Source organism: Pleurodeles waltl, chromosome 3_1 (genome assembly GCF_031143425.1).
Source record: "Pleurodeles waltl isolate 20211129_DDA chromosome 3_1, aPleWal1.hap1.20221129, whole genome shotgun sequence".
NCBI classification, from domain to species: Eukaryota; Metazoa; Chordata; class Amphibia; order Caudata; family Salamandridae; genus Pleurodeles; species Pleurodeles waltl.
Window position 1 is genome coordinate 1,180,607,627 of NC_090440.1, and position 26,122 is coordinate 1,180,633,748.

The following is a 26,122-nucleotide window of genomic DNA, read 5'->3' on the forward strand; positions in this document are numbered from 1 at the left end:
AACATAAGGTCAGAATGCCTAATTCATCCCAGATTTTCAAGATATTTACATAAAATGTATTCAATGAAACTATGGGAAGTTCATTTACATAGGCTGTGTTTATACTGCAAATCTGCGATGAATCCAAAACTCCTGAACCTCCTCTGGACACTTCTGCCCTAGAGACTCTTTATTAACATTTCATCAACAACCTTCATAGAGAAAGAATTTGGCATAAACAAAATCTTTGCATTGCATAATCATCATCTCAACCTGCCGTGACCTTAATCTGTCTGATTTAGCATTTTGATTCCAGTCCTAGCATTTTGGGTGCTAAAGCCACATCAAGGTCATGGCGAGTCGAGGTAAGTGACATGATGTAAAGTTTTTTTTTATGTCAATGTATGTCAATGAGATGGTACGCACCCTGTGTACTTTTTAAAATCTTTAAATATGAGTTGCTTTTCAGACATGAATAAGCATTCAACAGTCTGGGGACTAAACTGGTTAGCTGATGTCTGTGATTGGATTGTCTGGCCTATGACTGACTTTGACCCTAACCTCACTAGTCTGACAGCAAATTCCCTTTTTATGACTAGTGTTATCCACGACCTTTTGATTTTACTAAAATTATATGTATAATAGGTTACTTATAGGGACCTTCTGCAAGTTCGCTTCATGATTTGGTCTGTTGTGTCATTCACATTTTCCTTCCACCCATTACATCACATAGCACGTGGCAGTGGGTCAGCCCACTTCAGCGATTGTCCAACTTTGCTGTGAGTGACACATTCGGCCCGTTCACAAATAGCATACCCACACACAAAGTAGCATCTTTCAGTGTTAGGGTCTACTATGACAATGGGTGCTTTTATTTCGCTACCATTTCCCTCCTTTTTTCGGGATAATCACTCCACATGCAGTTTGAGAACCACCCCTGGACGTTGCTTTTACAACATGTGGATTCATAGTCCAGAAAATATAGCATTGTTTTCCAATTCTAAGATGGCTACAACAATGGTTTTAAAACTAGCTGCCTACCAATGTAATTATGATGAAGCATAGTAATACTATTACCTTTTAATTCTTCCCCATTGCCATTATTCTTTGCTTTTCAGACCTTTTCACCTGCCATATTTAAAAATCACACTTGCTCATTCTGCGCAGTAGCTAGACGAGCAGCTCCCTTAAAAAGCCACTGCATTGTCACTCACACCAAGTTTTATGGAAAGCTGCAAGGCTCGAAAGTGGCTGTCTTTGTTAGACAGCGTCTGCCCTTCTCTGCTGCTGTGAGGTGTGCAGTGTGTGCCTATGCACACAAGGGGGCATTATGCATAGTGATCCACAAAGGCACAGGCATGTGAGCACTCTTTATGCGCCCCTCCAGGCACTAAGGTATCACAGAAGAGGTGGTGGAGGCTTGTGTGGGCACGTCTATTATACTTGTAGAGTTGGCACCCATGTAGCACCAGTGGTATTTTGAGAGGCCTGGGCCCCATGCTTTCCTACTTCACCCACGACACAACTGGTTACAATGGTCCCACACCTAATAGTACTTACTCTGCGTGTGTGCCTCACCTAAGGCCCTGATGGACAGGGGCTATCCATTTAGATTGAGACATAAAATACAGCACCCATCACCCACTGCAATAAACACAATAGGAATAAGAGTAACAACAATAATACCGTGTAATGATTTATACAGCTGGTTTCATGTGCCATTATTTTATGGACCAGAGCAAGATGAAAAGATGAGCCATCCTTCCAAAGATAAGAATATTTTATTTTCAGGCTATAAATTGATCTGTGTTATGATAGTTTGAACCAACTGATCTGACCTACTGTCAGGATAGGTCTCTGTTTTAATTAAAAATCCAACTCTGGCAAAGTTAGGCGCATTGTGAAAGATACTTCCATGAAGCTGCCATTTAGAAACAAGCGATTACAAATGGGATTATCAGCTGCATCACCAGAGGCATCAATTAATATCGCACTATTGGTTTTTGACATTGATAAATGTGGTTTTAATAATGTAATCTGGACTACAAAAAAGGTAATGGATACAGAGTTGAGCCAATTTTAACTTTTATACCGTATGCACTGAAATTTTGTTTTATCATGAATAAACCAGCTTGTCACTAAATGGGTCTGAATATGTATAAAGCATGCACAATCGAGAGAAAGTGCAATGTTGGCCTTGTTTTCAAAGGCGTTGTCTTTCCTCTGGCGCCGGGCTGAGGATGGCGCCAAGGCCAAGACGGCGAGACGCACCCTATATTTGGATGTCAGGTTCACTTTGGACCTTTAGAGACATTTTTCAAAAGTGGATACCTCAAATCACAGATTCTTCGTGACTTTTTGAATAACTTTGGACTAACATTTCTACTTGAAACAACGAATGTTCAAAAAGAGAAAGCCTTGATAAAGTCCCTTGCAGGACGAAACACGTGTCGGCTGAATTTGGAGGAACTGGACAATCCTTCTTTCTATTGGATGAAGATAAATCCTTCCGCTTCCTAATCATCAGAGTGGATAGTGTCCACCCCTATAACTAATCTGTTGAACTTGGAATGATCATAGTAGGGGATGAACCACTCTTTTGTCGATTTAACACATACATCTGTCTAATTTCTGGAGAACTCTTTCATGTATGGATAGGTTATTTGTTATGAAACTCTAGTTGTATTGTTAAAAAATTCCATTGAAACAATTTTTTTTGTTTGTTTTGTTACACATTAAACTCAATGTTCATGATTTATCTATTAAAAAATGTCTGCTTTTTTAACTTTTCAATTATTATACTTTGCACTGATACCACCTTTGTGGAAATTCATATTACGTTTCTCTTATACGTTTAAGTGAGTAATGACTACTTGAATATTGCTAATAGAGGGATACTATTTTTTGTGTGCTCCATTCTCACTTCTCCATAGTTGTCACTAAATGGGTCTGAATATGTATAAAGCATGCACAATACAATTGAAAGATCGCCCCTGTCCATTACGATGTTTAATTTCGTACTTATATTTCGTTGGAAGCATGTCTGCCAAATATTGACAGTAACATTTTTACTATTTTTACTTTTAATCTTTTAATTCTCTTGAACCTGCTTGCAAAATAAGAATTGAAATAACTGCATGCTTTCCAAGGATAAACTTATTTGCATTGACAATACTTGTTAAACTAGCTGACATGAAGTGTTTAAATTGCATTGGAACATTGTAGCACCAGCAATGTGAATGTTTGGTTACGTGACAATTTCTTCTTATCTCCTTCACAGATAATAGTAAGAAGAAGTAGGGAAGAACTGAGGCTTGTTATTTCATAAACATTACAAGTAAAAGGGCCACATCAGTAAATGTTTCTCATTTTAAAATGTTTATTGCAAGCATATGGTGTTTGTGCGATGGTGGGTACATTTTTCTATGTTCATTTTTATGGCACTTGCTAACACAGGAACAAAAGTAGCCATCACACTGGTTGGATAGGCCAGACCTACTGGGTTTGTCAATACTTGTCTCCATTTGTGCTTCGAGAACTTGAGAGATGAGAAGAATCATATCTGTCTGGCTTGGAATTCTTCATAATATTTGCCCGACGCGTCCTCAGGATAGTTCCCCCGTCAACTACATCTTCCCTTAATGCAGTCTCTACCCTGACTGCACACAAACAGCTCCCCTGCAGAACGAAACTAGTGTCCTCCTCATGGTAGAAGCTACCATCTGAATTCACTGCCTTTCTAAGAAGTATTGGCAAGGCCAATAAGTCTTTTCTTGGCAAACTTGCTTTTTTATTTTATACAAGCATGGGTGAAAGACTTTTAAGCACACACATATGTCACGATTTTTTAATATATTTTTTGGAAAACATAAGGCAGGCGAGTCAACAAAAGCTGTGTCTTGACAAGACTTAAAAATTAACACACCATAGAAAGAGTCTGACAGGAGCACCACCTATCACAGCAAAGCGAAGTAGCAGTGATACGGAGCGTGGACATCAAACCGAAAGGTCAGATCGTTTGGTTTTGCTTCCAAAAATCAGAGCAGGCGATCCCACCTTCTTTGCCTAATTCATCCGCTGTTAGCTTCATTTGTTCCTGTTTTAATGGCGCCTCATATATGGATCTTATGTAATTGTATTCTTAAGTGCTTTTAATGGGAAAAAAAACATATCACCAACTGCTTCTTGTTGGCAGTGGCTGATCAATGGTTTACAGTTTCCTGCTCTCACGTAAACACAAACAAAGCGCTGGAACACTATGTACAGTGTCTATTCTTCTTTCCTGGCTAGCACGTCAATCCCTCGGTCCACACTGATCTGGGTCAACCACCTTCAAAGTTTCTATGCTAGGATAAAGTTTGACAGCAACAACTCTTCCTCCTCCAGAAAGTTTCAGGTCAATCAGGCTGGGTCACTCTGGTAGCTTTCTAGTCGTCCTTGCACACTGCAGAATATGGAGGATTTGCACACTGCAGTTCAATCCATATGTTCTCCTAGGTGAGTATTTTTCCCAGTGCTAAAACCAGAAGTCTTGTAGGCCTAAGTGTTTATTTGTCTCCTCTTTTTTAGCTGGACACTGCATTGTCTGATGGGGACGAAAATGGAGCATTCTCGGGGGTTGCTCGTGCCTCTGGGTGATTTAGTTCCTCATCTTCTGTTTCCTTTAACACCCCACCGTCTTCCTGCCCCGGTTCTGGGCCTCCTTCTGCTGTGCCTTGTTCTTCCTTGGTAGCCATGCCATTCATTTTCTGCTCTGCCTCAATCTCCTCCGATGAAGGTATGGAGTTTTTCTTTGGGCGACCCTTGGGTTTGGTGGGAGCTTCCTGCCCTCCTTTCAGGACCTCATGAGAAAGATAAAATGAGAAATAACAAAGTATTATAAGATTAGATAGATCAGCTACAAAAACATCTAGGCTTAAGAAGCCGGAGACATACATTAATTAATAGGAAGTGGTTTTGATTTTTATACGAATACCACTTTGAACTATTAGAAGTTAGGTTAGGTTTCAACCACTCTCAATTTTATCAGCAATATGTCATGCAAATAAGTGATAAACATTTACCCAATATTGATTTGCATGGCCTATCAAGCCTAGAACTATAGTTGATCAATCTTATACCCAGTGTTTTGAACATTAGATAAGGAGGAATTTTTAATTTTTAATCACAAATATTTATTTGCTGCAGCAGAAAGTCTATCACAAATGATTACAAATGCTGTACAAGAGAATATTCATAAGATAAATATGAATTTAAATAGATTTGGTAGCTTACATTGACTAGAGTGGATGAAAGTGTTATGGAAGATAGGGCTAGGATTATATTGACATATTTACATTACATAGTTGGATTCCAAGTGAAATGATAATGGTTTCTGTTATTGGTTTCAAGCATTAGGACAGTTTTTAGGTTGAGCACGAAAGCGCTTTTACCGCTTGAAAATGTTGTGGGCTTTTAACCACGCTCATGTCACGCCCATCACTTTCCCTCATTTGTGGGCTTGCCTTTTTAAAAAATCACTTGATGTCATTGGTAAATGCTTTACGTTGGTCCCGCCTTGAGGCTGTTTTTGTCACGCCTTGCAGACTGCCCCTGGTACATGGATTATTGCATGGTTGTCGATATACTTCAGCATGGGTGAACTTTTTTTTTTGTCTCTACTCTTCATGCTTCATGGCAGCCAAGATGCTCACAGCGTGAACAAGCACAACAGTGTGAACTTGATTGACAGTATTGGAGTGCTGGTCACATTGTTCACAGTTACCTAATCAGAGTCATTTCTTGTGGCTCTCCCATTTAAACACTTGAAATTGGTAAAATGGAAATCCTCAAATCAAAAGCGTCCCTCCCGGCACAGCGGGAGAGCGGATACTACAATATTCACTGCACTCTGGAAACTCACCTCATAATACTTTGCAGGGCATGACTTTACAAAACATTTGTTCCCATAACTCACCATGTGGTGGTTCTAGGACAATGAGAGTACCACCAAAAGGTTCAGCACAACACACTCTTTCTGTCTAGCTCATCTCTGGGTCACCACACTAGGTTAGTGGGGACCCCAAAATAATAACCCCTCCCACCATTCAATGTCTTTTTACTCATTTTCATGGCTGGAACCTTTGTTTTATAGGTGGTAATGGCTTGTGTTTTAAAGGCCTTGTTTGTAATATCATTGTTATAGGCCTGCTACTCCTAAAAGTATGTAGTGCACTATGTCCTTTAGAGATTAAATATATGATTGCTCCGCAATATTTTCTGCCATTTTCATTTTATATAGTTATCCTCTCTAGTGGCTAACTATATAGTTACATGACCATATTTCTTACAAATGTTGTTTTCATTGTGGTGTCCTCTAGGGGCTGTTATAAGCAGTCCAGTCATAGCAACATATTAAAATATTTGTGGCACAGAAACTTGCCCCATAATGTTTTGCAGGGTATTACTTTTAAAATAGGGTTTTGCTCATAACTCAGTCTGTGGTGCTCCTAGGACAGTGGGATCAACTTACAAACATTGACCACAATGTGCTCTTTCTGCCTACATCATCTATGGGTCCCCACACTGTGTTAGTGAGGACACCACAATAATAACCCCTACCTCCATTCAGTGTTTTTGTAAGCTTTCTCATAGCTGGAACTTTTGTTTTGCAGTTATGTTTTATTGGGCCTTGTTTGTAATATCATTGCAATGGGCTTGCTAGCCTTAAAACTATGTACTGCATTATGCTCTCTAAAGGCTGAATGTATGGTTACACTGCATTACTTTCTCCCACTCTTATTTCATGTGGTTATGCTCTCTAAGGGCAGACTGTATAATTACATGACCTTGTTTCTTCCAAATGCTATTTTTATTGTGTTGTTCTCTAGGGGCTGTTCTGAGTATTGCAGTCAACATACTATAATATTTCCAACACAAAAACTGCCCCCATAATGTGTTGCAGGGCATTACTTTTGCAAAACATTTTTGCTTGTAACTCAGTCTGTGGTGATTTTAGGACCATGTGACCACCTTCAAAACACTCTTTCTGTCTACATCTTCCCTGTGTCCCCAAGCTAGGTTAGTGGAGATCCCAAAATAGTATACTCTCTCCCACCATTCAGTGTCTTTTAAGCTTTCTCATTGATAGAACCTTTGTTTTATAGCTGAGTAAGATTTTGTTTTAAATGCCTTGTCTGTAATATCATTGCAGTAGGTCTGCTAGCCCTAAACATGCTCTAAAGGGGTTAAGTATGTGGTTACACTGCATTAATTTCTACTATTTCTCATGGGTTATGCTCTCTAGGGGCTAACACTATGGTTACATGACCATGTTTCTTACAAATTATATTTTTATGTGCCCTCTAGGGACTGTTTTGAGCATTATAGTCTAATGTCAAAAGTTTATTTCTGATAACGGTTTAAATGATAATTGTATATATTTAATAATCTCTCCGTATTACAATTATTACCATAATTCAGGCCAATTTAACATCTTTATTACACTATGACTGTTTGAACACTCTTGACATGTTTAGGTGACCCTTCTAGTTTATTTCTCCTCTGTGGCTGTTTTGTGTCTTTTTGAGGGGAATTGTGTTAGCCAGCCCGCAGCTCTGATGGTGGGATGGTGAAAATGATATTCTGCTGGAATTAGCATGGCAGATTTAAATTGGAATGTTAAATGGTAATGTTTTCATTTTTTGCTGCAGATAAAGGAAGAAGGTAAATGAAAGTCCTTTAGTTATATGTAGGGCCACTGGAATTATATGGCAGGAAAAGATGAAATTATGAGGCAGAGTTTACGGATTTACGTGGCAAGAAATGTCCAGTTATACGTTTACAATGCCAATAGCTCAGACTCAAACAAATGCAAGACCTATTGCATTGCAAATGCTTGTTTAGGTTATTTTGCTCTTCTGTAACGAAGGGCTAGCACTGATGGTGATTGGAAATGAGTTCTAATGTAGAATTCAGAGCAGATTGATGGACTGAAAACTTGATGCTGCATAGGGGTCTTTGAGGGGGTCTAAGGAGGTGCTGTTTGGTGAATCTTAAATGTGGGTGGGGATATGTTGTGTTAAGATATCAGAGAGGTGGTTTGGACAATGCCATTAAATGTTTTCTAAACCAATGTTAAGAACTTGTAAAATACCCTCTTCTTGCAGGAAAGCAGGTCTGGCTGGCGATGATAATGGAAAGGAGTTATGTGCTTGGGGAAGCTGAAACGTTTCCAATGTAAAACGTTTTCCAGTGGAGGGAACAAATATTGCAGAAGGACAACAGTAGGGTGTTTGTAGGATGTGAACATAAAATAATGTCCCTTGCTAAAGACAGATAAGGCTCCCAAAAATAATCTGGGGTTTCCAAGGGTTCTGAGCATGAGTTCATAGAACTAAGGGGCATAGTTACTAAAATGCATTGCAATGCAAAGCAACAACTAAAGCTGCTGAGCTGTGTTGCCTGAGAGGAAGAGAGAAGGAAAGGGCCTCATCTGAGAAGATATGCCCCAGTCCTGCTCTCTCACTAGCACTGGTGTGCAGCCAGGTAGCCATTGCCCTCACATACCTTTAAATCTTAGTTCAAAGGTGTGTGTGTGTGATGTCTAGCATAGGTTTTGTACTGGAAAGATTACCTCCTAGTACAAAATACTATAATTTGACTACATTTTTAAATATTTCCTACATTTTGTGTGTGCCGTGCAGTGCAGCACACATGCTATGTCTGAAAAGATTGAAGAAATAAATGTATTACTGCTTCAATAAGACCAATCTCAAATCTGTATTATTTTTTTATGCAAAACCCTGCATACTTTTTTTTGTGGATAGCGTATTGTGTACAACAACAGGGTTCATTGCACGTGAATGCCTATGTACAACCCATGGAATGCCCCCTAAATGCTAAGTAATGCATTACCTACATTTCTGTGAATTTCCTGCATAAAAAAAGTTTTGCTTTGGAAAATATATTTAAATTAAACATTGTGTGCTGATTTACCTCAATTTTGTGACTCATACCTGGAGGAAAATGGTAGTAAACATACCTCAAAGTCTGAGTTAATTTCATGCATTTTATACAAATTGGCTACTTCATTCAGTGTACTTTCTCTTCTACAACAATGTTCCTCAAATACTAACCAGTTACTTATCTGCTATTGCTGACTTAGATCCCGGAACAATGGTGTTTACTATAAACAAACAGTCGTCCACTCAAGCTCACAAGATTTGGCACACAATTGAGTTTCTAATGAGAAATCAGCAGCAAAACAATCCGGCTTTAACTAAACAGGATGCAGATTGCATTGGCATGCATGCATGCATACAATCTTCATATAGCTTTTTATAATGTTTGAAGGGTATTCTACTATTCATTTGAAATCTGGGGTATGTGGCTCTATTATGAGTCTAATGTTCACTAGGCTAGATAGAGCACAGCTCAAAAAACATTATATTTATAGCTTTGAGCCACATTTGTAGTAGAGGGCACATTTAATGACTCATTTTTTATAGCATTAGGTATTATCTCTAGTTTACACATGTGAAATATTCTTAGTATGTGATAGATATTGGAAGATTGAAAACAAATGGTTACCGCAATACTATGAGTGGTCAGTGAAAACCTGCTAGCACTTCAATTTTGTGTGCATGCTACTCTTGGCATTCTTTAAAGGACCATAGAAAGAGTGGACCCACATTCAAAGGTTGCGGTGTGACTACTATACGCTTGAAACCAAATACCATTTGATATTTTTTATGTCAATTTTATTCAGCACCGAGATCTTGATGGTTAAGCCAAATCATCTTGTGTAAAGATTTAGGGCCATATTTACATAGCTTTTATTTGCAATTTCTGAATTGCAATTCACAATTAGGAAATCACAAACAACTATGTGCTACAATGTGTTTTACCCAATGTTTGTGACTCCCACTGGGTTGCAATTGACCTACCTCATGAGATAGGTGGGAATCAATAAAAACCCTGGAATGGTGGCCTGCAGACCGCCATGTCTGTGTTTAAAATAAAGCATTTTTTTTAATGCAGCTTATTTTCCTCAAAGGGAAAACTGGATGGGCTTCAAAAAGAAAAATGAAACATTTCAGTTTCATTTTTAAAGAGTTAGCAGTGGTCTATGGAACCACTGCCTGCCCTTAAAAAAAGTTTTGCATGCATTCACAAAAGGGAAGGGGCTCCTTAGTGACCCATTCCCATTTAGGAATGGATTACCACCAAAAGTTAATTTAGTGGTAAAAGGCGAATATTTTGCAACCGCAATGTGGTCGCAAAACATTCATACATACCACTGCAAGTCGCTATTAGGAAGGGACGACCTTAACTTTCCCATTCCTAATACTGAATCATTAATCTATTTTGCAATTTGGTAATAGGGTACTGAATCGCAAAATAATGTTTAGTACATCCAAAAATGCTTTTTTTCTGGTCACAGATGGCATGATTCTGCAAATCGGCCCATTTGTGACCTGAAAAAAGATTTGTACATCTGGCCCTAGGAGACATTAGACGTTGCAGTGGTCTATATGAGTCAACTGAAATTTGGATGGTCCACGGTGCAGAAGAAATTTCTGCGACATGGAGAAACTGGAGGTGAACAGAAGTGTATTATGGAGTTTGTTGTGTCATGATGTATTTGAGGCATATTTTGACTAGCAACTGCCCCAACTGGCTAACATAAATTGTTGACTCACAAGAAAGTGGTGAATAAAGAGGTGATAAAGAATGCTCTTATTGTTCTACTCCTGTGTCACTGTCTAATTATTGTAGATCGCAGGGAATATCACTCAGCTATAATAAGGAAACAATTTCAATATAATTATAGCTTTGAAATCCTTTTTGTATACTGTAAAAACAATGATGATAACATTAATAATCATAAGGCAGTTAAATTGCACACCCTCTGCCTACTCCCAGGGTATGGAAGCAATTAACTAGTTATGCAATAATACAACTGGCCAAACAGACTTGACTCATGTGAAGGAGGAACAGTTAGCACCTGCGGCTCAAGAACATATCTGACAATCTACACTGTACCGACTTTTAAATGGTGGCATAATAGACTGTACTTTAAAGTTTATATTTCCTTTTCACAAACCTACTAGGTGACCCACCAGTACAGTGTCTATTAAAATAACCGACATTCCATTTATCACTCAACTCAATCCTTACTATTTTTCTCATATTTTATAAATGATCGATTTGAGCATATTATAAATGAGAAATTGAGCACATTATCTAACTATACATAAGCATTAAAAAATAATAAAATATATATATATATCTTTCCATTTCTGTTCTTCCTGGTAGGAAGGTCAATCACACAGACTATTTTAACATAAGCACAAAACTAATGTTTTTTTATTACCTTACCAGGACTACATATTGTACATTTCTCTAGCATAAAGCCCTATTTGCAAATTCCTTTTGAATATAATGAGTGATCATCAGACCTGATACTGCTATCAGTTATTGAAATATGCTGCAAATCAGTTATTCTTTCAGAGAAGGAAGGGCAAGGTAATGGTGACAGCAAATTTCTACGGAAACACCTGGGAGTCTAGTGCTAAGTCACATTAAATGTGAGTCTTAAATGGAGTTAATTTCAAGTGCCCCTCAACATCAAATGGTCCATTCAGATCTACTGCATCATTTGTGCCCGTTTGCAGGTGGAGGTCACTGGCACTCATTTTTGGGGGACAAGGACTGACTTTGTGTTTTACCCCCTACACACGTCCTAATAATAGCCTCTGCTGACATCTGGGTCAAAATTCCATCGATCCACAGGATTTAAACTAGAGTTACAGTATTTTATACAGGTTGGGGTTATTTATCTTCGATGCATAAAAAATAAAGCGTCCCTTTGGCAGTTCCTTATCTTGTATGCACCTTGTATACACTTCTTACTTTGCACTGTGGGGTCAGTATGAGTGGCAAGTACCTGGCTTATGCTTATGCAAACTATATAGAAATAGAAATTAAAATATAATTATTTGGAATGTTGAATGGTTCCTGCTGGTGATTAATCCTGCCTAGTTATATATGTATATATCTGCGTTCAATGTTTTATGGACTACTTACAGGTCCGCTATTTGAGTGTCTACTGTTGAGACCCCAGTGAAACATTGTTGCTTTTTTTACTCCTTGAAAGTCTTTCTTCCTTACCCGCATTTAATTTTTTGAGCTCAGTTGTGCTGTCATATTTTGTTTGCTGTATTTGATTGTGGGCTTGGTTACAAATTATGCCATGCACACACATTTGATAGTCTCAACGAAGAATAGTGCATATCTTATGTTTGCCTCCTTTGTATCTGTATTGCTCCCATGAGTTGTACAATTAACTAATATATGTAAGATTCCCTATTTTTTCTATTATCCGGCAGATTTTTGTAGCTTTCCACATATTTGATAGGTATAATATTAAATATGCATTATAAAAAAGATTGCAATGTGCAGGGTCCTCAAACCAAACAGGTATACAATAGAAGGAGTAACTATCACTCTTGTTTGAAACAAGTATAGTACAGCATGTAACCAAATAAAAATTTCTAGTAGGTAAAACTTGTCTTAAATAACAATGTAAACTAGTTTGTTTATATGTACACATATTATTTAAAGAACTGTTAAAGTGCCTTGTTGGGTATGTAGACACTATACTAAATTGTGAAATTGAAGCTCTTTATTATGTACCTTTTTTATTGACACTCTAAGTACACTTTGAGGAGATAATGCATGTTGCCCATTAATCTTCCAATCACATTCTACTTCTGCTGCTTTATTTTGAACCACTGGCTGTTATTTTTATGTACCTTCATAGGAATTATATACATGGCCTCCACACCTAGCCGAACTCTGGGATCTGTGGCCTGGATGACTCCTTGGTGTAGTTTTTGTGTGTGGCCCTGATTCTTAGATGTCATATAAAGAGATCTATTGCTGCAAATATCTGTATATATGTGGCACGAGGAAATATCATTCAGTCATGATGAAACATCAGGCAATCATGACAACTAATGAAAGGAAGTGTCACGTTTTTCAAGCTGCTTACCATTTTCTTCCACTTCATTCTGCGGTTTTGGTACCAAGTCTTCACTTGAAGCTGCGTCAGTCCCAGAGATTGGGCTAAATCCAACCTTTGAAAAAAAAACACTGTAAGTTACTGGAGGTGGGTAAGTAGCTTTTGGATATCATGTTGAAGAGATTTTGCAGAGACTCTTCTCTTTGGCCACCTCATATAAATGAATGCTCAGTTGGACCGGCCACATTTTCTGCTGTCATTAATCACTTGAGGAAAGCATATTTACTTTAGTGCTTTGGTTGAACGGCCTGTCCTTGGTCTCCTTTCAGTGGGTGTCTTCATTTCGATAGTCAGAATGGCATGACACTTCCCTTCTCTATGCTTAGAATAAGTAACCCAATAACTTTTAGTTTTATGTTTTATTTTGCTTTCTTGGCACTGTTGCAGGGTATATTTTTTGTGTATCTAAGGTTGAACTCCTGTCACGGGGCAACCAACCCACTTATATCAAGTTTCTATCAGTGTTATTCAGTGCCTTCTATGAAAAGGAAATAACAACAAAAGACCCCTTTTAACATACAATAGGAAATACCCACAGCTAGTGGGACTTTCATTACTGTAAACTAAGGCACTTACTCCTTGACATAGGGAAGTATTCATCCTATGCTCCTAATAACAATTGCTCTGTGTCAAACGATTTTTTTAATTTCTATGAAGGCTTTCAGAGTTCATCAGAGAGTAGAGTTGTGACACTGAGGGCAGGCAACAGTTTAGACAACTGCGTAATAAATGTTAGTCTTTCTGTTTTTCATATAGAAACAATAGAAAACGAATGTGTACTCGGTTTAAGGTATAATATTATCCAAAATACTTTGTAATAACAAAAATACTGCTTATATAATTGCAACTCGTTTGACAGCTTGTTTCGATATTCAACTGTTCCTGTTACTTTGAACGGGCATCATATTATTGATCTCATAGCATTCCAGTTGCAAACTAGGGTGCTAATTTACAGGCCCTGTGCACCTCTGGTGCGTCACTTTTTGTGATGCTCCAGCATTCTGCAGCACATATAGTAAGAGGATATCATACCCATTGATTGTTTTGGTGCAAGAAGGTGTCCCTTTCTGCACAAAAATAATTGTCCACACAATGCAGACACACTTGCACCATGGTGGAAGGGTACCTGAATTGGTGCATGGCAGCCAGTTGTGCACCAGCGATGTGGAAGAGGACAGGAATGCCCCATACCTTACAGATATGGCACATTCCTGCCCTTTATTTTGACACAGGGCAGCGCAGCAAGAAGGTTTGTAGTGCTGCCCTGCTCCAAAACATCGTAAATGAGGTCCATGATGTAAGGCAATGCAGCACAAGTAGCTGTGTTGCCTTACACTGCACCAGGGAGGAGTGCCAAGGACGTTCTGGTGGCTTTTCCCATGCAACTCCCATGGGTTTTGGTGCATTCCCAGATTTACGAGAATCTGTAAACCTAGGAATGTGTCAAAATCTTACGCCTCCCTAGGGGAGATGCAACAAGGAGAAATATCCTTATTTCTCCTATTTTATTTCCTCCTTTTATGTGTGCTACATCCTGCAGCACACATAGAAAGATGAAAAAGCCTCCATGGATTGTTTTTGTGCAGGAAGGTGTCCCTTCCTGCACCAAAACAATCCTGTCTACGACTCAGACATCCTTGCACCATGGTAGAAGGGTGCTTGCGTCTGCGCTAGGCAGCCCATTGTGCACCAGAGCAAGGGGAGAGAAAAGAAATGCGCTGCATCTTGTAGATACAGCACATTTCTGTCCTTTTCCTGTGTTCCAGGGCAGCGAAGCAAGGTTACTTGCTGTGCTGCCATGCACCACAGGGTTTGTAAATAAACCTTTGCATGTTTCCAACGGCATAGATGCACACTAACAATTACAGGATTCTTCTATTTTTGCAGTTGTATATTTTCCAATTACAGAGTGCTGTATTGACGTGTAAATCACATTGTTCGTCACATATTGTAATTCCACCCTTTAAAGCACAAAAAGCACAACAATAATGCAGTTGTTTTATTGTGTTAAAATAAACAGCCTTTAAAAAGTGTTAATCCATGAAACACGCATCAGCAAATAAAATCCTTCACCACCTCAACAAGAACAATTGTGTGTGCTCTCATTTCCTTAGGTGATGTGGATAATCTGTGCCTCTTTTTTGACCATGATGGAGGTAAAGATGAAGACCTCTAATGCAAAATGTAATAGTTGAAATCATTTTATATTAATAGCTCAACAAGGAAAATGAGAGCACCTTTTGTCTTATCTCACCTGTCTGGTGTGGAGAGGTATTTCTGCTTTTCAAACTTTTTTTCTAGGCCCATGAGCTGCAGTTCAGTGAAGATGGTTCTGCTGCGGCGTGGTTTCTTCACCCGAGGGGTGTGCAGCTCAGCCTCTGATTCGCTGCTGGCAAGCGTCTCACTGGCTGGCGTCTCTGCTCTAGCATCCCCTATTGAGGAGTGGGGGGACAAGGCCTGGGACAGGTGGGAACTGCTGGAAGTGGGGACGAGTCTGGAGGCAACTGAAGATGGTGTTGTGATAACAGAGATTAGGGGATATGCTCTCAGAGAAGGTGATCCTGTAACAAAAACATAAACATAGTTCTTAGAAAACAACAACATAGAATAAACAATATTTATATGTTTAATTGATGAAGGAAATTGGCTTACTGGTTGAGGGGGTGAAACCATACTCAAGCAGCAACCACAATTCTTGTCATGGTGGAACCCAAGCAAACCCCAAATTAACCTGTGCTTAACCCTCTGGTAGCTTGGCACAAAGCACTCAGGCTTAAGAAGAGACAGCACTTCAAACAGTTATAAAGTGGAAAAACAACAAAATAAAAATCCCACACCACTATAGAACAATAGAGTGAAAATTGATAAATTGTTTTAGACCAAAACAATAAAAATCCAATTTGTAGTACTGGAGAGATGCAGTTTTAAAGAGTTAAATGAAAACAGTGCCTAAAAGCACAACACGCCAACTGTGGTTATTTCGTCGAGCCAGATGAGGGCAAAGTCACAAGTCAGGTCAACCGCGATGGAGCACAGGCTAGGTACAGAGACCAAGGGCCAGATGTAGGTAGGTTTCATTTTGCGAGTAGCAAATTGCGAGTACTAGCGACTCGCAATTTGCAACTCGCAAAATGAAATGCAGAAAGGTGTCTCAGACACCTTCTGCGACTCGCTATGGGGTCGCAAAGACCCACCTCATGAATATTAATGAGGTGGGTCGCAGTTTGCGACCCCATTGCGAGTCTAGGCACTCACAGGGATGGTGGCCTGCTGGAGACAGCAGACCACCATGTCCGTGACTGCTTTTTGAATAAAGCAGTTTTGTTTTTCTTTTTACAGCCCGTTTTCCATTTGGTTTCGTTTTTTTCAGAGTAGGCAGTGGTCCATAGGACCACTGCCTACTCTGAAAAAATATTTGTATTGGCATTCACAAAGGGGAAGGGGTCCCATGGGGACCCCTTCCCTTTTGCGAATGAGTTACCATCCACTTCAAGTGGATGGAACTGCGAGTTGGTTTGCGACCGTATTCGCGGTCCCAAAGCAACTCTGCATGGCGATGCGGTCGCAAATAGGAAGGGAACACCCCTTCCTATTTGCGAGTAGCAGCCACAAATTGCGATTTGGTACCGACTCGCAATTTGCGGTTGTGAATCGCGTTAGGCCTTTTGCGCCTTGCAAACTGCGTTTTTCGCAGTTTGCGAGGCGCAAAAGGCTTGCTACATCTGGCCCCAAGTTAGGCTGCTGGTCAGAGTACCTTAAATTCTGTTTGCAGATTGCTGCAAGATCCCACGTCAAGGATGTGTCACACAGCAGCAGTTTCAAGAGCTGCGGGTGGCAATGTGAGGTCCTGCACTGGAGATGCATCCCGCAGAGGTATTTCTGATGAAGCCACCAGTCCGCTTGCGATGCAAGGTCATGCATTGTTCCTGAGGCTGCTGTCGATGAAGGCTTGTGATGCGAAGTCCTTGTTCGGAGATGTGTTGTGCAGTGACGGAAGCTGTGATGTGAGGCCCTGCACAGGGTATGTGTTGTGCAGCAGTGGTTCTGATACGAGGCTGAGTGGAGATGAGTTGCGATGTACTGTTTCTGCCTAACAGACCACTGTTCTGGCCCACTTCCAAGGGTCCAGGACTGGGGTGGCACCACTTGTGAGGCGCGAATCACAGCAGGCAGAATCCAGGTGCTGGGTTCAACATGTTTGGAGCCTTTTCTGTCCTGAGATTCAGATCAGGATTCCAACTAACTAGCCCTTGGCGTCACTTCTGTTGCCCTGGGTTCAAGGAGCATGTATAGTCCTTCTCACTTAGGCACCAGGGCAGCAGGGCAGCAGTCGTTCTTGCAGAGCAGCACGACAGTCCTTCTGAGTCTACCACAGGTCCTGAAGTGTTCTAAAGAGTTGGATCAGAGGGTCCACTATTTATAATTGGTGTCAGTTTTGAAGTAGAAAAAGGTTCTAGAGGCTTCAACCCCAGAGGCGTTTGGAATTGTTTGCTTTCCTGACCTGGCACAGACTACTAGTGTGAAACACTTTGTGAGTGTGCTGAGGCAGTCTCTGTGATGTGTAAGTGTGCTAGGTGCCAGGTTTGCCCCATATGAAGTCACAGGTGGCCAATACTGCAAACACCCATTCCTCTTTTGTTTCACTGTCTGGGAGTAATACACAAAGACCAACTGCCAGCTACACCTCGTCATGTGACCCAGGATACAGGCTGCAGACATCAATGGTTAGAACGCCAACTTTCAAAAAGTGTCTCACTCAAAAATGCTCCTAGAGGAATTACTTAGATATAGTATGCATACATATTATACAGTCTTAAATTAATGAATAAGACAACCCCGTACTGTTAAACTCCAATATATTACTCAATAGGATTCAGGATTCAAATTTTGATTCTGACTCGCATGTGTGAGCGGATGTGGATGGAGACAGACACTAGCGGTCCCATATTTAAAAGATTTGTTTACCTGGGCTTGTAGGTTGAATTCCCCTGGTGTGTTGCTACAGAGCCTATTTTTGCAACCTGTTGTATTATTTAACAACACTGAGTCCTGATGATGGTCTGACGTACCTCTGACTGACACTACAGGCCAAAACGTCGACATTACCTTCTCATTTGACAAGCTGAATTGAAATGCCATGATATTGCTTAAATTGGGACTGAAAACCAGGCAATTATTGTGCAGAACTGTGTCATGAGGAGGGTTAAAACCCCTTACTGGATCTGCAGTTGGGATTCAATCCTATGATCTAGAGGGGTTATATACAGTGTTGTTGTTTATGAAATGGACATTCTTTGGAATTGTTGTACATGTTCTTGAACTTCCTGAATCCTATTGAGTAATATATTGGATTTTAACAGTACGGAGTTGTCTTATTCATTAATTGAAGATTGTATAATATGTACGCATACTATATCTAAATAATTCCTCTAGGTGCATTTTTAAGTGAGACATTGTCTGTACCCAATTCCTACGGGGAATATTGGATTGTCCCTAAGTGTGTTCATCAACTTTCAAAAAGTGACATTTTCAGAAGTGTGACTTAAAATTCAACTTTATCATTAAAGAGGGTTTTAAATTAGAATCCTGTAGACAGCAAATTGACATTCATACCTGCTACTCCTTAAATGTTATCACTTATTGAATGCAATAAGGTAATCCAGTACTGGAGTCCCATGGGAGCTCCCGTCATGCTCTGGGACTAGCGCTTCAGCAATCGGCGGCAAGATGGCAGGCAGACGGAGCGGAGCACCAAAGGATTGCACTCCCGCTCACCAAAATGAAGAAGAAAACTCCGAAACTCATCGCTTTCATTGAGTGGGAGGTGCGGTCGGTCAGCGAGCGTCCCTCAGGAACCGCTTCTCCCCTGCGAAGCTGTCTGAAGCCACTCGGCCATCCGACACCATTGCATTTCCGTATTGTGCTGGAAACGGCTTATTGCGGCAGTGGACAGAGCCCTCAGATGCCTACAATGACGGTGGCGTTTCCTGCCAGCACTGGAGCGCTGAAAACTTTGACAGCACAGCTTAACTCACCAAGTCAGCCTGTCGGGATTCTGACGATCAACAGGGGCTTTTCAGCTTTAATACAGGGTCAAGGTCTGCAACCGCCCCCTCCTCCTTTCAAGCCGTGTACATACAGCAAAACTAAGCCTTCTGGAGAGAAACTTAGATAAGTTACAAAGATGGCTGGGTTTGGGGGGGGGGGCATATTAGCATTACCCCAACAAAGGACCTGTGGCAGATACCTACGGTTACTTGAAAATAGCCCTACAAGCAGAGATTTTTATGAGCTCATACTGTTTGGCAACTTAGAGGAGTTCGAGCAACACTGGTGTCAGTCACTAGAAGAAGAGAAGAAGGGAAGGAAGGAGAGAAGGGGGTAAAAAAAGGGCACAAAGGGCGTAAAGTAATTGAGGTGTCAGACACTGGGCACTAGACGTGGCCTTCCCTTCTCTGCCTCGCTATATGGACTTTAAGAACTTCTGTTTAGTTCTTGACCCGGTCTGCGGTCTACCTACTAGCATGAAACGGATTACGAGAGACGGAAGCTGTAGGGCACGAACAATGGGGAAAATAGCTAAGGGCTCTAAAACCAAGACATTTACCAAGTCATTGACTCCCGCTACGGGCAGACAGAGATATAGCTCGGAGGTTTTGCCTGCAGTGGGGGGCTGAGAACCTCTATTGGGGCACAAGGTTCTCCGCAGCAAGTGCCTTCTTTTTTACCAGTGCTACCAATAGCTCCAGTGCTAACAGTGCCCGGTTAAGTAGAGCATGATGAGCCATCAGCATCAAGACAAGCACAACCAGTAAGGATATCAAGAGTATCAGCATCCCCCTCCAACAGCTTCTACATCAACTATTGCTGTTTTTAGCAACAAATCCCCTGCTGCATCGGCAGTAAGGGCGCAGTTTAAGGAACTGTCTACGTATCCCTTGTTTTCAATTTCCAGCAATAGTGTTAATACAAAAGCGCCATCAAAAGTACCAGAAAGGGAGGAGGACAGAATAGTAGATCATGAGGAAGCTATATCATCACCTAGAGCAGGGTTACAGATAATGCCATAATCTCCAATAAGTCAGTAGACCCAGGTGTGGAGATCCCCTCTCTAGCTATGACAGACTCGGCAATACCGAACATTAACACAAATGAAGATGCCAGTATCCTCCCTTGTACTCTGAATTTCAGCCCTAGTAATCGCAGCGCAATATGCAGTACTTTCTCAATGGAGGATTGGATGAGGCAGGTTTTAGAGGAACTGCGGGCAATAAAGCTATCCCCAGAGGTGGCTCATAAAGAGACTAAAGATCAGTTTATCCAACTAAATACACATCTAGCCCATCTCTCTACCAAACTAACTCAGTAGAACAGAGAGTCTCGGATCTAGAAGATGCCGGCAAACAAGAAGAATCGACAATACCTCAGATTCACTCAGAATTAGAGGACCTCCAACTAAAGATGGATGAGATGGAAAACAGATCTCAATGTTCAAATCTGAGATTTGTAGGAGTACCGGAAGGGATTGAGGCAGCATCTACCGTAACAAAGGTGGTCTCTGATCTCATCAACAACTATATCCATCCAGAACCAGCAAAAGCAGAAACCGATCTTTCAATAATGAGAGCACTTAGAGTACCCTTCATGCGCTCTGCTAATTTAAAATATCCCCGTACTATACTATTCAACTTCGTGACTAAAGGATTAAAGAACAGATTTTATCACAAGCAATCAAGAAGAAATATTTTAAATCTGAGGACACTTTCAACTTTCGGGTATTTTCGGATATGTCAGTCAACGCAGCTCATTGATGACAAGAGTTTGTACAACTTATAGATGATTTTAAAGGGCTGGGAGCTCTGGCCGGGATTGTACAACTATCCAAACTTAAATTGTTGCACAAGGATCAAGTGCACGTATTTCAGCGTGTTCAAGATGCTAAGAAATTTTTAACATTGTTAAAAACAATGTTAATATGATTAGTGCAGGGACCGGTGTTGGAGGAGATAAGGTGAGGGATAGAGAAGAAGCGTAAGATGAGTAGAAAGCAGGGGGGGGAGGAAGGGATGTTTTTCTCTTGAGCAAGACATACCACATAGTATATGCCCTCCTTCTCTCCGTCTCCCCATGGATTTTTTTCGTCTGCTGATCTTGCTGATTGCACGGGGTTAGGCCTTACGAGTGCCATGCCAGTGCACTCACCTTTGGGATATGGAGGGCAGGTGGAGAGGGGGGTACTGCGAATGAGGGGGGGGGACAGGGGGGCACAGGGGGCTCAAGGGAGGTAGGGGCCAGGGTGGGCAAGGCCCCGGATGCAGTTGGGAAGGGAGGAGAGAACAGGGTGGAGTTAGAGTAAAAATGCAGATGGAGACTAGCAAACTTTACTCTTTATCTGAAGATAAGCTACAAGGCAAAAGTCTAGCAAAGCAAGTAGCGCCAGCATAATGGGGTATGGCGATGATGGGATGGAACATTGAGAAATGATGGGGTCCAAGCTAAGAGTAGCTTCCTGCAATTTAAATGGGGCTAAAAATAACGTTAAACTCCAAGCAGCACTCAACTGGCTGGAAACAGCGCAAGTACAAGTTGTTTTTTTACAGGAAACTCATCTGAGGGCCAATGCTAAGTTACCTAGACTCCCGGTATGTATTGCTCATTCCTTCTTTGCATCGGCTGATTCCGCGATATGAGATTTTCTAGAGCATTTGCAGGGAGGATGTTAGAGACCCGCAGGCAAGATGGATAGTAGTTACTGCTACGCTGGCAGACAAAGAGATCCATTTTGTAAGCTTCTACGGCCCAATAGAGGTCGATATAGAGTCAAAGCAGGTGCTATTTATGCATCTTTGTTTACTCCAAGGTTATTTCATAATAGGAGGAGATTTCAACATTATACCAAATTCTTTGTGGGACACATCACGGAGCAACAAAACGCAGAATAAACCAAGAGCTTGCCAAATGCTTTCAAAATTGATTTTAGATCTAACCTTAGTAGATGTGTGGCGAGCTGACCATCTCTATGAAAAAGAATTCACGTTATTCAAAAAGGTATAATACGGCATCAAGAATTGATTATATTTTAATCTCAATTGCACTAAAATGGCAGAAGACAGGAATACTTGCAAATCCTTTTTCAGATCACTCTGTTCCCTGGGTCGATCTTAATGAGCTAGGTAATCAGCAGCATCGTCCGCAGTGTCCCTTGGATAGATCTATTTTGGCAGATGAAGGTTAGGTAGCAAATCTCAAAGTATCAGTCACTAAATTTCTAGAGGTAAACAAGAAACATCCTCTCTTTTTCATACCTGAGGAGGCAACTAAAGCTTTTCTACGAGGGGAGGCAATTTCCTTTAAGGCTTATCTAGGAAAAATTGCTCGTGAAAGAAGCAATATACTTCAACGGGAGCTAGAACAGGCATTAAAAAGAAATCAACTACTACCCAGTCCAGAGGCGACATTAAGGCTGACAAGGGCTCAGGCCAAATTAAGGGACTTTTTTTATCCAGGGAATACTTAATAGACATACAAGCTTTCAGCAGCAATATGAATAAAGCGAGCAAGCACGTAGATTCCTAGCTTGGTCAATCAAAAGGAGATCCAGTACTGATTTAATAAAAGTTATTTTAGATGAAGAGCAGGGTAGAATGGTTACTCAGCCTAAAGAGATTGAAAAAGTTGTTTTCTCCCTTTATAGTAAGCTATATACAGAGACGACACAAGTGAATAGCTCACAAATCAAACAGTACTTAGATCCAAGAGCATTACCAGGCTTAGGTGTAGCAGCACAGAATATTTTAACATCCCCAATTACTATTCAAGAGGCAGTAGATGCAATAAGGGGCGCCCCAATGGTAAAGCTCCAGGAGAAGATGGCCTCCCGGTGGAGGTCCACAAAATATTAGAGGATCAAATCGTTGAAATATTAGTAGGCCTATTCAACTAAATACTAGAAGGACCTGAGGTCCCTTCTGAATTCTCAAAGCTGTAGTGGTTAGTTTCATTAAAAAGGATAAACCACCAGAATATCCTTGCTCATACCGTCCAATTAGTCTGTTACAGCAGGAGTATAAATTATTTACCAAGATTCTAGCAGTCCGTACGGCTCAGGTGGTGCAAGGATTGGTACATGAGGACCAGTGCCGGTTCCTACCAGGAAGGTTGCTGTCCACCAATACCAACTTTCTGGTACAGGCAATAGACTATTTATCTCATAATAATCATCTGGCGGCAATCATAATGCTTGATGTTGAAAAGGCATTCGATCTAGTTCAATGGCAAGTGTTTTTTTTTACGTTCTAGCTAAGTTTGGCATCCCTGTGAAGTTTATCCAGACACTACGCGCACTCTACACTGGGGCCCAAGACAAAGTTTCAGTAAACGCACAAATAGCAGGATCTGTACAAATTTCACGGGGCAAGCGACAGTTGTCCTCTGTCTCCAGTTCTGTTTGCACTCTTCATAGAGCCACTGGCTGCAGCGATTCAACAAGATCCACACATACAGGCACCATTCCCTCTAGCACCCAGGGCGAAGCTGTTCGCTGATGATATGATCTTGTACCTTCGTGCAGATCCACACAATATCGACAGAACGTTTGCAAAGATTAAGGCCTTTTCAGAGCTGGGGGGATACAAAAGTAATTAGTCTAAGTCAGAGGCTCTCTTGTATAATGCAGAAATATCCATCCTGCCAAAAGATATCCATGTTGTATCTTCACTTTATAATGCCATTAGATATCTAGGAATATACGTGTCTAAGAATTCGGCAGATCTAAGGGCTATTTTTACAGTGTCAGGAAACTACTATGACCATTACAGGAAGAACCACACTGGTCAAAATGATGATACTGCCCCTGTTACTATTTGTTTTCTCTAGCTTCTCTAGTGTAATTCTGAGAGTACCTAAAAAGTTTTCTAACAAGCTAGATTTTTTAATTAGACAATTCATATGGAATTGTAAGAAACCACGGCTGCAGTTGGAGAAGCTAACTCTTGCAGTGGAAGTTGGGGGGCTGGCTCTCCCCAATATTGTAACTTATTACAAAGCAGCGCTATTGGATTGGGCAACAAGAGCGGCGCAAAAGCCAAAATTCAACTTCTACCTCAACCAAATGCTGGCAGAAACCAACGTTCAGCTTTCATGCATTCTAAAATTTCCCCGCCTACCAAAAAGTACTACATACAAATTGCCGGTAATGATACAGTTTGGTATATTACAGATACAGGCAAATTACCAAATTCATAAGACTCACCCGTTAATATGAGTAAGGGATATATGGATGATAGGAGTAGAACTTAATTAAAGAAATGCGCAACAATGGGAGGCGCTGGGGTTTAGGACCCTAGCGGATTTCTATATAGCGGATCATATTAAAACATGGGCACAGTGGTGCTGGGCATCAGGGATATTCCAGAAAACGTAACATTTTCATACTGCCAAATCCAGCATTCCCTTCACTCAACAAAACAAGCAATAGATGGCTCCAATAAAGCTATTGGCCAGGCTTTTTATGACAATCAATTAGGCATTGGTAAATGGTGTAAGCTGCTTCAGGATGGGGGGGTCAACCAAGGCAATCACTCAACTCCTGGTCAAAGTAGCAAACATCACTGGGTGTAAAATAGGGGTACAGCAATGGCAAAAGCATTACAAGGTGTCTCATAAAGCACTCAGAGGGGCAAATGTTAAAAGAATCGCTCTATTCTCTAAATGGTTGCTTTACTACACCCCCGCTAGAATAAAGGAAATGCACCCAGAGGTATCAGGTCTTTGTCCACGCTGCCAAAAGTCCCAGGGGGATTGGATCCATATGTGTTTTGCATGTACGTATCTGGCAGGGTACTGGGAGAAGATCTTTTAAAGGTTGAGTACTTTGATAGCCTATGAGCTAGCCCCTAGCCCATTAGTGGTGTTGTGGGGCATTACGCAAACTACAGATCTCCCCATTTCGTCTAGATAAATAATATTTGTGGATACCTTAATAGCCATATCGCTGATTCTCCAGGCGTGGAAATTACCAGCCCCCCACGGCATATGCAGGATTAGAGGCAAAAATGGAGGCAACACGGGTTAAAGAAAAATGATATGCCCAATGGATAGGAGCAATGCAAAGATACCAGGGGATATGGGAGAAAATGAATAACTTGGTGACAGATTAGGTTGGGAGGGAGTGAAAGTTGAGGGTCAAGATTTGCGAACTTCACTATGGGTATAGTGCTCTAAGTCACAAACTTAGCTCTGATGTATGAGGTATGATGCATGTTTGACTAATATATGTAATGTAAATCTCACCTGCCGAATTAAAAAAAAAAAGGTAACCCAGTGCTATCTTATGGGAGAGGTAGGACTCACAGTAGTCAAAATACATTTAAGAATTTTTCACTATCAGGAAAGGACATGTAAAATTTAAGAGTACATGTTCAACTTTTTAAATACACTGCATTCTGACCTATGGGCTGTTTAGGGTCTACCCTAGGGGTGACATATATGTATTAAAAAGCAAGGCTTAGACCTGGCAAATGATTTATTTTGCCAGATCGATACGGCAGTATAACACTGCACACACAGGCTGCAATGGCAGACATGAGACATGTTTAAAAGGGCTATTTAAGTGGGTGCCACAATCAGGGCTGCCAGACTAATAGTAGCATTTAATGTACAGGCCCTGGGTACATGTAATTCCACTTTACTAAGTACTTACAAGTAAATTAAATGTGCCAGTTGGGTGTAAGCCAGTTTCACCATGTCTAAAGGTTAAACACTTTTGCACTGGTTAGCAGTGGTAACATGCACAGAGTCCTAAAGGTCAACACAATTGGGCTCAGAAAACAGGAGGAATGAAGGCAAAACATTTGCAGATGACCGCAAAGAGAGAACCAAGTCCAACAATTGAAATGTAATTTTCTCTAAGATTACAACATTTCCTTTTGGCTGCTCTTGAACACATTTATCAAACCTGAGGAAGGCTCAGTAAAACCTGGTTCAAAAAGCAAACTTATTTCTTAATTTCAAGATAGCTATCTGACCAATAATGGTATTTTCATATTCTACAGACATTTTGCATTGTGGTTACATGAA

General features: G+C 40.7%; 1 protein-coding gene across 1 annotated transcript in view; it reads right to left on the reverse strand.

The window, feature by feature from the left end:
- Positions 1 to 3,340: 3,340 nt before the first annotated feature.
- Positions 3,341 to 26,122, reverse strand: part of BARX2 (BARX homeobox 2) — a 165,947-nt gene continuing 143,165 nt past the window's right edge. Inside the window, exons 2-4 of the mRNA XM_069224491.1 lie at positions 15,300 to 15,606; positions 13,016 to 13,100; positions 3,341 to 4,820 (exon numbers count right to left, since the gene is read on the reverse strand). Of these exons, the coding sequence (XP_069080592.1) occupies positions 4,545 to 4,820; positions 13,016 to 13,100; positions 15,300 to 15,606 (668 nt within the window). The 3' untranslated portion in view covers positions 3,341 to 4,544. The remainder of the gene's footprint in view (positions 4,821 to 13,015; positions 13,101 to 15,299; positions 15,607 to 26,122) is intronic.